Source organism: Corvus hawaiiensis, chromosome 6, assembly GCF_020740725.1.
Source record: "Corvus hawaiiensis isolate bCorHaw1 chromosome 6, bCorHaw1.pri.cur, whole genome shotgun sequence".
NCBI lineage: Eukaryota > Metazoa > Chordata > Aves > Passeriformes > Corvidae > Corvus > Corvus hawaiiensis.
In genome coordinates, this window is record NC_063218.1 from 15,381,220 (window position 1) to 15,393,080 (window position 11,861).

General features: G+C 40.7%; 1 protein-coding gene and 1 long non-coding RNA gene across 9 annotated transcripts in view; both read right to left on the reverse strand.

Annotated features, from left to right (window-relative positions):
* The window catches only part of PPP4R4 (protein phosphatase 4 regulatory subunit 4), a 64,440-nt gene extending 62,182 nt beyond the window's left edge, over positions 1–2,258 (reverse strand). For 3 of the 7 annotated variants that reach the window (XM_048306310.1, XM_048306315.1, XM_048306316.1), the window contains exons 1-2: positions 1,693–2,257; positions 1,137–1,210 (exon numbers count right to left, since the gene is read on the reverse strand). In XM_048306310.1, the coding sequence (XP_048162267.1) occupies positions 1,137–1,210; positions 1,693–1,806 (188 nt within the window). In that variant the 5' untranslated portion in view covers positions 1,807–2,257. Of the gene's footprint in view, positions 1–1,136; positions 1,211–1,692 lie in introns of all 7 variants that reach the window. The other 4 variants (XM_048306313.1, XM_048306314.1, XM_048306311.1 and 1 more) reach the window with 2 other exon arrangements.
* Positions 2,259–2,732: 474 nt separating this feature from the next.
* LOC125327229 lies at positions 2,733–11,835 on the reverse strand. Of its 2 annotated transcripts, XR_007204165.1 has the most exons (5): positions 11,462–11,835; positions 7,875–7,969; positions 5,746–5,935; positions 5,088–5,241; positions 2,733–4,951 (listed from the first exon to the last, which is right to left on the reverse strand). It is a non-coding gene; the product is annotated as an uncharacterized LOC125327229 (long non-coding RNA). The 2 variants fall into 2 exon arrangements; XR_007204166.1 differs by lacking the exon at positions 5,088–5,241.
* Between the last annotated feature and the right edge of the window lie 26 nt (positions 11,836–11,861).

The following is an 11,861-nucleotide window of genomic DNA, read 5'->3' on the forward strand; positions in this document are numbered from 1 at the left end:
GCAAAGAAATTTGCTACCACACTGGAAAAGAAAAAAAAAAACCATCACCTACACTGGTTGTTGTGAGGTAACAACCAGAATTGATATGCATCCTTTCCGTGATATGCAGCACATGCAAACTGTTTCCTAGAGTCAACAGACTGCTTTCAGTACAGGAACTAAGAGCAAAGCAAGTTTTAAAATCCTCTATTTCATAAATTTCAGCATTAAAAAAAAAAAAAACAAACCATAAACAGAAGTCAGTATCAAAAGCAGTATCACTGGACAAAAACGATAACTTAAAAATAATGCCACGCACCCCAAAAAGAGAAAATGAAATCACCAAGAATATATATTCTAAATACTGAGCACAGGCATAGACTAGAAAAGCACTTAAAACAGCAGAATAAGCAAACTGAGAGGGAGTTGCAGCTGGTTCTCCAATTGCTAGGTATTGTTTAAAAATGCATATTCAACTCAAAATCCCCCAGAACACTGGTACTCTTAAAGATGACTTACACAGTAGTTGAAAAATCTGTATTTTGAACTACCAAATTTAAGTTTTTCAAGTAGCTGCAAATAAATGCTTTCAACAAGAAGGAGGTAACCCAAAAAAAAATAGAACACAGGGAAGTATTAACACAGTATCTTCTACAGTAATTTCTACGGGCTGTAAATCTAACCTCTCAAGTTTTTCTCTTCTGAAAGTCCAAACATACACAGGATGCTAGAACAGCTCTGTTACCAGCCTGTGGTAACTGCCCATGAGTGAATATTTGCTTAGACTGACTACGAACTCCCTGAACGATTGGTGTTAACATTAACGCTCAGGGAATCTTGCAAAATCAACTGCAGGGGAAAAAATTATTAAGTACAACTCTGTGCTGGTGAGGACCATATTAAAAGCTCAGAAATGCTTATACATATACACAGACACCCCATTAATATATAATAATTCTTTTTATATATAATAAAAAATTATATATTTTTTTTAATTACAGTACCTATTCTTATCTTGCCTATATGCTTAACATAGTTGAATATAAAAAAAAAACTACTAATAGACTGAAAATTAAAGGAGTGAAGAGTAAAACACTAAAAACATGTATGTAAACACGATGGTCAGCAATGTTTCACAGTAACGTTTTAGGAAATACCTGAGTAGATAAACAGCCCTTTCAATATCACTGAGTTCTTCATCAACTGTCAATCTTTCTATTTCTTCTGGGGTCTGTCAAGTGTGAAACAGAAATTATGAGTTTACAATACCTTACTATTTCACTGTCTTAATCTTCTTAAAACAACCCCTTTCTCCCCACATATACACGGCTAGCTTCATGAGTAATTTGAATTTATTCATGAAGCCTCTAGCCAACATTTCAAATTCAATCAAATAAATCTTTCACCACGAAAAGACAGAATGTCAGAGAAGTACTGTTTCAAGTCAGACACTATCACTGTTAAACAAGTGGCATATAAATTAATCTAAAGACCCAAGTTAGTCGATTTGTTCCCATCTAAATATTCTTATACTGAAAACATTAAACCCCTGCTATCTAGAATTCGAGATTGTAAAATGACTGAGAACAATGTTTCGTATGCTGGTGCTGTAAAAAAAAATAAATAAACTGTCTATTCACTTATTTGTGCATAATTAAAACAGACACAATTTAAAATGGATTTTAAAGCATCGTTCTATTTCAAGGTATATACCTTCAGGCTCCTGCGTACTGGCCTCTCTATAATAGTTAGTTCCTGCAGGTCTTCTATGTATCCAAAAAGATTGCTATGACTAAAATCCATTTTGGAGAAGATTATTGGGCGCATGTAACAACTAAAGCCTTCGGCAGCCGACGCTGTCCCCGAGCGTCACATCGCACCGAGGGCGGCAGGAGCGAAGCCCCGGGGCGCTCCCGCCGCCGGCAGCAGTCGCGGCTCGGCGCACACACTGCGGCAGCGCCCGCCGGCCGCCGCCCGCGCCCAGCCTCCCGCCGCCAAACTTTCTCCGCTCGGCCCGGGCGGGCAGGCGGCGGGGCCGCGCCCGCAGCCCGAGAGCCCGCTGCAGCCGCTGGTGCCTCGGCGGGCAGGAGTTTCGAGCCAAGTTTCCCCTCGTCGCCGGCCACCCCTGTCCGCAGCGAGGGCGCGGGAAGCGGGGTGTCCCCGAGCGCCAGAAGGGCACGGCGGAGCCCTCGGCTGCGGGCTCGCCCCTCACCGGCGAGGCAGGGCGCGGCGCGGCGCGGCGCGGAGCGAAACAGCCCCGCCGCGGTACCCGGGTGCCGCCTATCCGCCCGCCCCGGGAGGAGGGACGGTCTCTGTGGTGCAGTGACGCTCCCCGCCCCCGTCCCGCAGCGCAGCTCCCCGGCTCCTTCCCCGGCGGCGCGGGGGTGAACGCCACAGCTCCCGGCCGGGGCAGCCCCAGCCCCGCCGAGCCGGTCTCCGGGCAACGCGGCGCTACCGCGGCCTCCGCGGGGCAGGGCAGCGCCGGGCGCGGTAGCGGCGGAACGGGCGGGGGGCGCCGCCCCCTCAGCGCCAGGCCCCGCGCGGGGGCTCCCCTGACGTGCGGCGAGCACCGCGCGGCGCCCCGGCGGCGGCTGTGGCCTCCGGGGGCTTCCCCTCCCACAGCTGCAGCACCTCGTCCATTGCTCCTCGACCCCTCCCCTGTGGGGCGCCACGTTCCTCTCCAGCGGTGCTGGGGCCCCCCACCAAGTGTCGCCGCTGTCTCACAGCTATGTCAACGCAGAATTACACCGGAATAACTGACAGAAATGCTGTTTTTAATGAAAAGTCCAAAGCAGGGTCCTCCCCCAATGAACGCTTTTCTATTAATGTTTAAAAAAAAAAAAAATTACTTCTTTGACAGTAAATTGTGAATCTCTGATGAAGACACCACTTACACTCTTCATAAATTCTTATTCTTCACCTTTTATATTCTAGACCCAGGTTACACACCACTCATACTCACAGCAGCAGCACAGATTTCCATATAGATAGTCTTCCTGATACATGGAGTTAGGCCTTGGATGCCTTTGCCATTTTGGTTCACAAACGTGGATTGCCTTGGGGGTTGAAGGGAGAGTATTTTTTTTCAAAATAAAGGTATGCTGTTTACCTCTGATTCATAGACAAATAAGCATGGATAATCTTAAAAAACTTAGTAAGAGAGCTTCTTTTGGTTAGTGATGTAAAATGCACACAGGACAAGAATCATTACACAGTTAGACTCAGCATTTACTGAGGTAATTCACCAGACATCTAGACAGTGGCCTTTCCAATGGTTATATGAACACAACTAAACAATCACACTCCAACCAGGAGTTAAAAAATCTGTAAAAATTATGCAAGGGCTGATTTGAGGGGGTGAAATGTTTTTTTATCCTTCCGAAATGCCCACATGACTAAGTTGTTGATAAAAGTAATTCCAGAAATCCTAAAGATTATATGATACTATGTAGTATATTGCCCAGAATTTTATTAATTTTTATTCTATGACTGGCAAGTATCTCAGCTTTTATTTAGAAAAAAATAAACATGGTCCCTATGTGTTGCTTCTCTGTCTACCAGTTAGGCCAAATCCTGTACTCAGATAAACCAGTAAAACAGTAAAAACTTAGACCATCTCCATTAATTTCAAATGCACAACAAATTGTAAGTTCAAATGTACAATGAATTATTAGCAGGAAAATCTAATCCAATATATATATATAAATAAATAAAGTGTTATGTAATACAAAACTAAAACCATTTGGAGTTTTCAAGGCATGATGATGAATTAAAACGAGAAACACTATTTTGAACATCTCCTTTGCAAAATCTTTTTAACCAGGGAGCATCATTAGACAGTAAATACAATATATAGTTGTAACTGAACCTAAGTCCTCTCGGAGTAGTTAAGGAACTAGCTCTAGGAGAGGAAATAATAAAAGAGTTTTAAAGAATGTTCTCTCCTCAAATTCAGAATCCTAGCATACAGGCTTCTGCCAATAATAAGTACTAGGAAAACATATTGAAACCCTGAACACAGTTAGTTAGGAAAATCCTTTTGCAAGTTCTTTCACAACCAATCTGTGGTTATTTCACCTTGCAAGTAGTTCTCATGAATCTTAGAGATCTTATGAGATCAAAGATATTTTCTTTTGCATGTCTCAAACTAGGAACTCAATGCAGTTTTCAAACAAGGAATTCCAGAATTCAGTTTTAAAGACTGAAAAATATGGAGTTTAGATATGCAATTAGGCTGATTTCTCATGGTATATTTTACATAAATTTCACAAGCCACTAAGGAAGAGAGTTTTAAAAAAATATGTAAACATTTATAAAAGCATCTCTACCTTACTGCCTTTAAAAAACTGTCCTTCTAACTCAGTCTGGGAAACACTGAGCAGACATGATTCCCATTGATTTTTTAAATCTGTAGATATGTCAAAGAGATCTAAAAATATCCTGGAAATGTGAAAAGCAGAATAAATTTTTTAAAAAAAGGTATTTTTTTCTAGACATATAGTACTGGACTAGAATAAAGAACACAGAAGGAATTAGATTAACTATAAACATATCTCATTTTGACCCATGCATTTGACAGAAAAAATAAAGCTTGCATATTTTGTTCCAAAACCACATATATAAAAATGAATCCCCTCTGACAGTAAATTTGCAGGCAAGTGGTCTCTCATTCTCATCTGTGATTAAAGTCACGCATGACTTCCCTTCCACTCCTGCTGCTTTCAGCTCCTCCCTTTTCCACTCCTCTCTTCTCTCAAATAAAACTCTACTCTCAGCTTCATTCTAACCTTGTCATAGCTATTGTATTAGAATCAAGAGCTATTTCATGCTGCTTTAGTGAAATCCAGAGTGAATTGCAACCTTCGTTCTAACAGGAGCTGTGTAACCTTGCAAAGCCAGTACCAGGCTGATTTCAAATAATCCTTCTTTGATGGAGAAAACTGCAGAGCACCTGGGAGAATGGCACCCATACCTAGCGGAAGAAGAGAGAGAGTGTTATTCATGCCTTTTAAAGCAATGAGGTCTAAATGCAATACAGGCAAAGATAAAATAAAAATAATAATAATAATAAAAAAACCAACTACAAAATAGATGGAAGGACTTTATACCTGAAGTATTCTTCAGGTACTCTGGCTCAGCTTAAGGATTCTGGGGAGAAGTGATTTGTGGTGTTGGACAGATGCACAGTTCTCCTTTGCTACCCGCGGTTAGGTGTCTGCCTTCTGGAAACTGCTCTGAAAAAGCTGTGTGTTCTTACTGTACCTGTACGTACCAAAAGAATCTACCTGTAAATTAAATTAGTCACAGAGATATTGAAAATTTGTGAAGTCCCAGTATGTACTGTAATGCCTGAATCAGCTGAAATATGAAGGAACTGGTTTGGGGGATACAAAAAGACATGCCAAGAGATGCTTTCAGGCAAAATGTGTGCCCTCCCAATTAAGAGCCATTTCTCATGCAAAGGCCAAAGAGACTTTCTCATGCAAAGGCCAAACCAAAAAAGAAGGAAAAATTCAGCAAAATATTTTTTAATTATGTTGGGAAAAAAAACCCAAAAAATTAAATCATTCTTCATTTCCCATTTTCTCTAATTTAATACCCTAAAGAAAAATAAATAGTTTCATAATGTACACAATGTAGGCTATGCACTGTGTAATTACAGTTCTACTCAGGACTCAGCACCTGAACTGTGCAGAAGTTCAATGCAGAATTCTGTCTGTTCACCACCACTGACAGACAGCCAAAGCTGCAGCAGCTGTCACTCACCATTTCCAAATGAGCGACCTCTGACTGGAATGGGTTTTTACAGTCCACCAGACTCTTAAAAAATGCAATTTTGATGTCCAATCTAATCCCTTAGCCTTACAAACAAGGTTGTTTTTATTCCATTTGTACTCCAAGTAAGGATGTAGCCATAAACAGGGGTTCTTCAGAAAATCTCCATGTTGAGGCAAACCTGTAACAAGATTAATATAAAAGAAACATGCACAAAAATGTGAATCTACTTCTGAACAATGCTTGGAATGTAGCATACACAAACCTCAGCAGGAAAAATATATTATTCAGCGTATTTTCCACTTCGTTGCTAAGAAACTGTTGCTTCATTTCACTATTGTCATTTGCAGAAAATTTTTGATTGTTCTTTTGCCATTTCATCTCATTGTAACAGCTATATAAATAAATGGGTTAAAAGGGAAAAGCACTGGATTGTATTCAATGTGCTTTCATCTGTAGCCTGGTCTCCCATATTATTTCCTGTAACTTAGTTCCCTCCAATAAGATCTAAAAAACCAAACAGATTATTTTATGAGAACACAGAAAAGACCCTTAAATTTATCTTTATGTAATATATAAAATCTGAAAGATTGCAGTCATTGTGCTCTCCCTGTCTTTCTCTAAGAACTAGTAATGTTCTCCTACAGTGTCTAATCTGCTACCCTCTGTCCAAAAGTAGTTAAAAGCACATGCACAAAGAGAATAACAACAGAGAAAATAGAAAGTGTTGTTTTTCCTCATATCATCCAGCTATCTGTATGATTTTTTATCTGGCAGTAGGACCTAATAGCCAACTACTTTACAAAGTTTAAGTGAATGATTTTCTATTGTAAAAACTGGCTCTGCTATATTCATAAGAGGAAGCTGATGAGTCCAGTTCCTTGCTATGACAACCATGAACACTGTCTGTCATACTCATGTCAAATATTATATTAAAACTAACAACTTTTTGTCTTCAAGTATTCTTTACTCATTAGTTGCCATAGAAACTTAAGATTTCCTACCTAAAATTACTGTTGGCCGGTTTACCAAGTTTCTTCTTGTCATAGTGTCCTTTATTCTTCCTTTCCTGGTATTTAAAGACTGCAGTCATATCTGCTCTAATCCTTGATTAAACAAGCTAAGCTCAGAATTTAGTTTTCACCCCTAAAATAGGCTCCTCATTCTCCTGATTACTCTAGCAGTTCCCTTGGCATCTGCTGCAGTTTGACTTCACCTCTCTTGAATTAAGGTGACCAGAATATAGTATTAAACATAAAAACTTCCGGGTAATAATGCCTCTTGCAAAGAATGAATCTCTGTACAGGAGTTATCTTACCAAATATACTACATTGGCAGCTCACAGTTGATCTTGGGGTCAATTACTACTGTCATCCACAGTGACCTAAAATTAATTAAGTCCCATCTTAATGGTATAAATTCTCAGTATTAGCTTTAGCTGAATGTACTTTGTATAAGACAATTCATCCAATTATTCTGGTCCTTGAGGTCCTTTCAATCAGCCTTGATATCATAATTCCCCTCTGTATTAATAACTGTGTCATCAGCAAATTTAATATTGTATCACAGTTATTCATTAAATAAGATTAGTCCACAAAACTTTAAGAAATGCAAGTAAACTCCATATAGCTGATAGATTAATCTATCAATATACACACCAATATGCTCCCCCAAAAGAAACATGCATTTCCCTTCCTCTTTAGCCAACTTCTTTCCTCTCAAAGTTCTGTACTATTCCCTTTTCCCCTATGAAAAATGTTTTGATGTTGTCCAGATAGATTACATGCACTTTATTTTTCTGCCCAGAAAACCAGTTACCCTCTTAAGGGACATGGCCTGATTTCCCATTTCCCCTCAGTTAACCAATATTGATTTTTATTTAATTTCCTGTTATCTTCATAACTTCCTTTACCATTCTTCCCTTGAAAATACATTCTGAAGTATCCATTGCATTTGACTGCATTTGCAACCATTCCAAATGTTTCTCTCATATTAAATGGAGTTGTTTTTGCTATTCTTCAATCACACAGAAAAATCTTCCCCTTGATAAATCTGTACTTGAAACAAGTCTTTGCTACTGTAACTAGAGTTAAACGTGCCAGTACTCTTAAATCTCACACCTGGAGATTATCTTGTTCTCCTGGCTTTATGAACACATTGGCTGTAGGAGCAGCATGATGTCTGACAAAAGGCTTCACAGAGATAAGAAACACATCTGTGAAATTACAAGAACAAACAGAGAAAAAGTAAAAAAAGGCAGCACAGGCAAAGGGGTATATATTTTCAAATGAGGTTTAACAATGGAGAACTAATAAAGTGGAGAAATATAGAAAAGTATTCCAGAATACTGCAGAAAACAGAAAGAGGAATCCAACCTAAAACAGTTAACAACCCAACTCCCAGAGTTACTATTTTTCATGGTGCTATGCCATAAGATCTTGTCAGTCCTAGAATGGTATTCCAGAACCTCTGAAGATGACAACAGAGGCCTTAAGCTTGAGAACCAAGGCTTTACCTTGCCACTTCAGGACCAGGACAACAAATTTTGTCTGGCTGCATCCCAGAAAAGAGAGAAGAGCAAATTTTACAGTCTGCAAAGCACAGGAGGCATCAGGTCCCCCACTGGCCAGCAGCTGCATGTTTTTCAGGTGCACAGTGCACCGTGAGTATTAATATAAATCACAGTATGATGACATTCTTTTGTTAGCAGAAATAGCTATCAGAATCAGTAATTAAGCACATACTGACATTCTTGCAAGAGACCAAAAAAAAAAAAAAAAAAAAAGAGGGAAACCAAAGAATTTGATTACTAAGTGAAAGCCTACATCAGTTGCTCACTTGCAGATTCAACTGTTACTGGGTGCTGCATGAATCCCAAAATTAAAGGTATTGGTCGAAACAATCTTTGGCTTAACCCACCTTAGGAGAAGTCTTCCATATTTTATAAAAATTTAAAATATTAATTGAAAAAACATATAGTATCTATTATCTAATACTGCACTCCAGGGACCAAACCACAATCTCTGGGCTACTGATCTGCAGGAATGTAAATTTACAGCTGGGAAGAACAGGATCGGTTACCAGGTAAAGTTCTATAACAAGGACATCAAACCCTTCAAGTTCTCTTGGGCTCTCAAACTTACTGGCTTAAATAACTTGGAAACTATTGATAAAATAATAAAATATGTATGTACTGACATGAGTTATGCAAGTAAATGACATGATTCATTAATTTATTAATACAGGGTATTATCTTCAATTCACAATTTCCTGGTGTCTCGGTTTTGAAAGACAGGTGTCTGCTAAGGAAGGCAGAGGCCCCCCTTGAAGTGGCAGATATAACCCCTTTTCCCTCCAAGTTATTATATTTTGAAATCAAGGGCCTTTAGGCAAAGATGTGGGAAGTAGGAATAACAGTTCTTTACTCTATATATGTATGTATATAACCAGTCAAACAAAACAACAACAACTCTGGCAGTAACAGCAATCACAAACCCAGTCCCAGCCTTCTCGGCTGTCAGGCCCTTTCCCCTCGGGTGCAGTTCCGCTCGCAGCCGGCAGGGGCGCTGGCGGCTCCCGGTGAGCAGGGCAGGTGCGATGGTTCCCCCGCGGCTGCAGGGGGCGCTCCGGAGCGAGCTCGGGAAACCCGCGGCTCTGGTGCCCTGGGATCCCGGGAAGGATGGAACAAAGGCTTCACAAACCGCTGGGCAGTTGATCCCGGGCTCTCAGGAACAGCAGGCTGGAATGGCAGGGACGAACGCAAATCCCGGGTGGCAGACGAGATGTATCCAGATGGGAAAAAACCACGGAGGCCCAGGCAGGCAGGGTGAGCAGGGCTACAGCGTAGCGAAAGCTCGAAGCAGCAGCGGAGCAGGACAGCCACAGCTCGGTCTCCAGCAGGGCAGGGAAAAGCGGCTTTTGGGGTCCCGGCGTTGCTTCCAGCAGGAAGAAAGAACGGCCAAGAAGAAAAAAAAGCAGCAGCTCCTTTCTCTGCAGCTTCTCTCTCCGGACGCTCAGAGCGAACTGTCCCCACACCCAGGTGTAGACAAAAGAGTAGCCAGGCCCGCCCCACTCCCTTTTTTGTCTTTCTTAAGTACAGCTATTTGTCCCCTAGCAACATGCATATGGGAGAAAATTCCTTTAACAGGAAAACCTAAGACTAAACTAAAACCCCAACACCTAGTATTTAAATAACTGTTGATCTAAAGAAATCCTAGGAGGGTAAAGCAGACCTGTTTCATTTGTCATTGGTATTTTTACTAAGAGCTCACTCAGCACTGTCGATAATGGAACTGTGTTTATCAGGAGTTTAACAGCTGACTCTCTGTTAGGACACGGAGGTGAACTTCTCATTGACAAAGCCTTGTCACAACACACCAAAGCTGCGCCTCCTTCAGGTCACAAAGGCTCAGAAAGATTAATGTTACAAAGGCTCAGAAAGATTAACGTCACCGTAATACTAACCAAATGTTTAGTTTATCCCATTTCAAAGCAACTCAAATAACCAAACGCCTCTTGAACAACCAGTTCCCAACTCAGCAGGGAGAAAGTTACCATGGCTGTGTGGCTAAGGCTGTTCTGAAGCTCATGGCTTATTACAGACAGGCATGTCCTTCCTTTCAAATTGAGATTTAGAGCCTGTAGTTCAGTCCCTCAGTCTATAAATAGTATATAGAGCTCAATACTGATCAAGAAGAAAACTCAGCTGCACCCTCACATGAAATCTTACTGAAAAAATCAGAATACTCCTGTAAAAACATGTCCACATTAAAAAGCGTAATTCAACATAATTTGGCAAGCCATTTCTATGTTAAATATGTCTTTCAGAACAAAGCTGGAAATTCTGAAACTACATAAGGACATATTATTATACCTAAGAGTAACAGCTAAGAACTCTTCTGTCCACTTTTTTTTTTGTATCTTTATTCAGCATCAGTGTTAAGTCAACCACACCAGAATTTCAGAATAATGGGGTTTTTTGCATTTCCAAATTTGCTTTTGCTAATATGCACTGAAATGAGAGAAAAAAATGGAAAAATTGCAAACAAGCTCTTTTGTCACTTACAAATTTGAATCTAAACAACCTAGAAGGAAAGGTACTTTTAATGAAGGAATGCATAAAGGCTCCTGAGACCCTTCATTAAGGCTGGCATGAAGATGCAGCCCCAGTTCCTATCAGTGAGGCAGTACTGTTGGCTGCCTCCAGCTCAGTACTACGTAAATAAGGTTGGATAGCTACAGTGTTAAATGTACCACATAAAACCCTGCTCCCTGAACTCACTTCCTGACTGTCACTGATTTAAACTCGTCTCATACAGAACATGAGGACCAAGCATCAAATGCTCTTTAGCCTTGCTCATGGAATATGAATTGGAAGAAACTCCCTATGTTGTGCATTGGTAGCTCATTAATGATGATTACCTGGAACTGTCCTTAAAAACATTTAATATGCATATTTCTGCCCTTGGCCTTAAAACATCAAAAAAAAAAAAAAAGAAGAAAGAAAAAAACAAAGGTAGAGAAAACAACCCTCTGTTTTCCCATCTTCTCACAGAATTGGGAAACGTCTGCAAATACCAAAGAGAAGAAATAACTGCAGTTGCTGTTGTAATTGTGCTTTAACCTACCGTCCTGGTCTCTACCACCTAGAAACCTCCTGTTGTTTTAAATCACTCATAGCAAGACGTGCTTCTGAATGTCAGCCAACCTTTTAGCAGAAAAAAAATCTTCCATTATCATATAATTTTTGACGTCCTCCTCCTACAGCAAGATGTGGCTGCAAAGAGCATGTGATCACACAAGAGGAAAAAAACCTTGCTGTAACCTCGGTGGTGTTTGCTGCTTTTCAGTAGCTATTGGCTACTTCTCTCCTAAATGCGTTACTTTACCCGTAATAGTCCTTAAATAGAATAATAGCAATAGTCTTTAAAACAGGACCACACGAACACACAAGCAGGCGTGAATAACAAATCTTTTTCACTGAATGAGCAGTGCCGGTGGTACCCAAGCGTAGCTGCCAGTTTCGGGGTTGGGATTCCAGAGGCCTTTCGCTGCCTCTTCACAGGACACGGGGCGCGCGGGGACGCACACCCGGCCCGCGGCCGCCC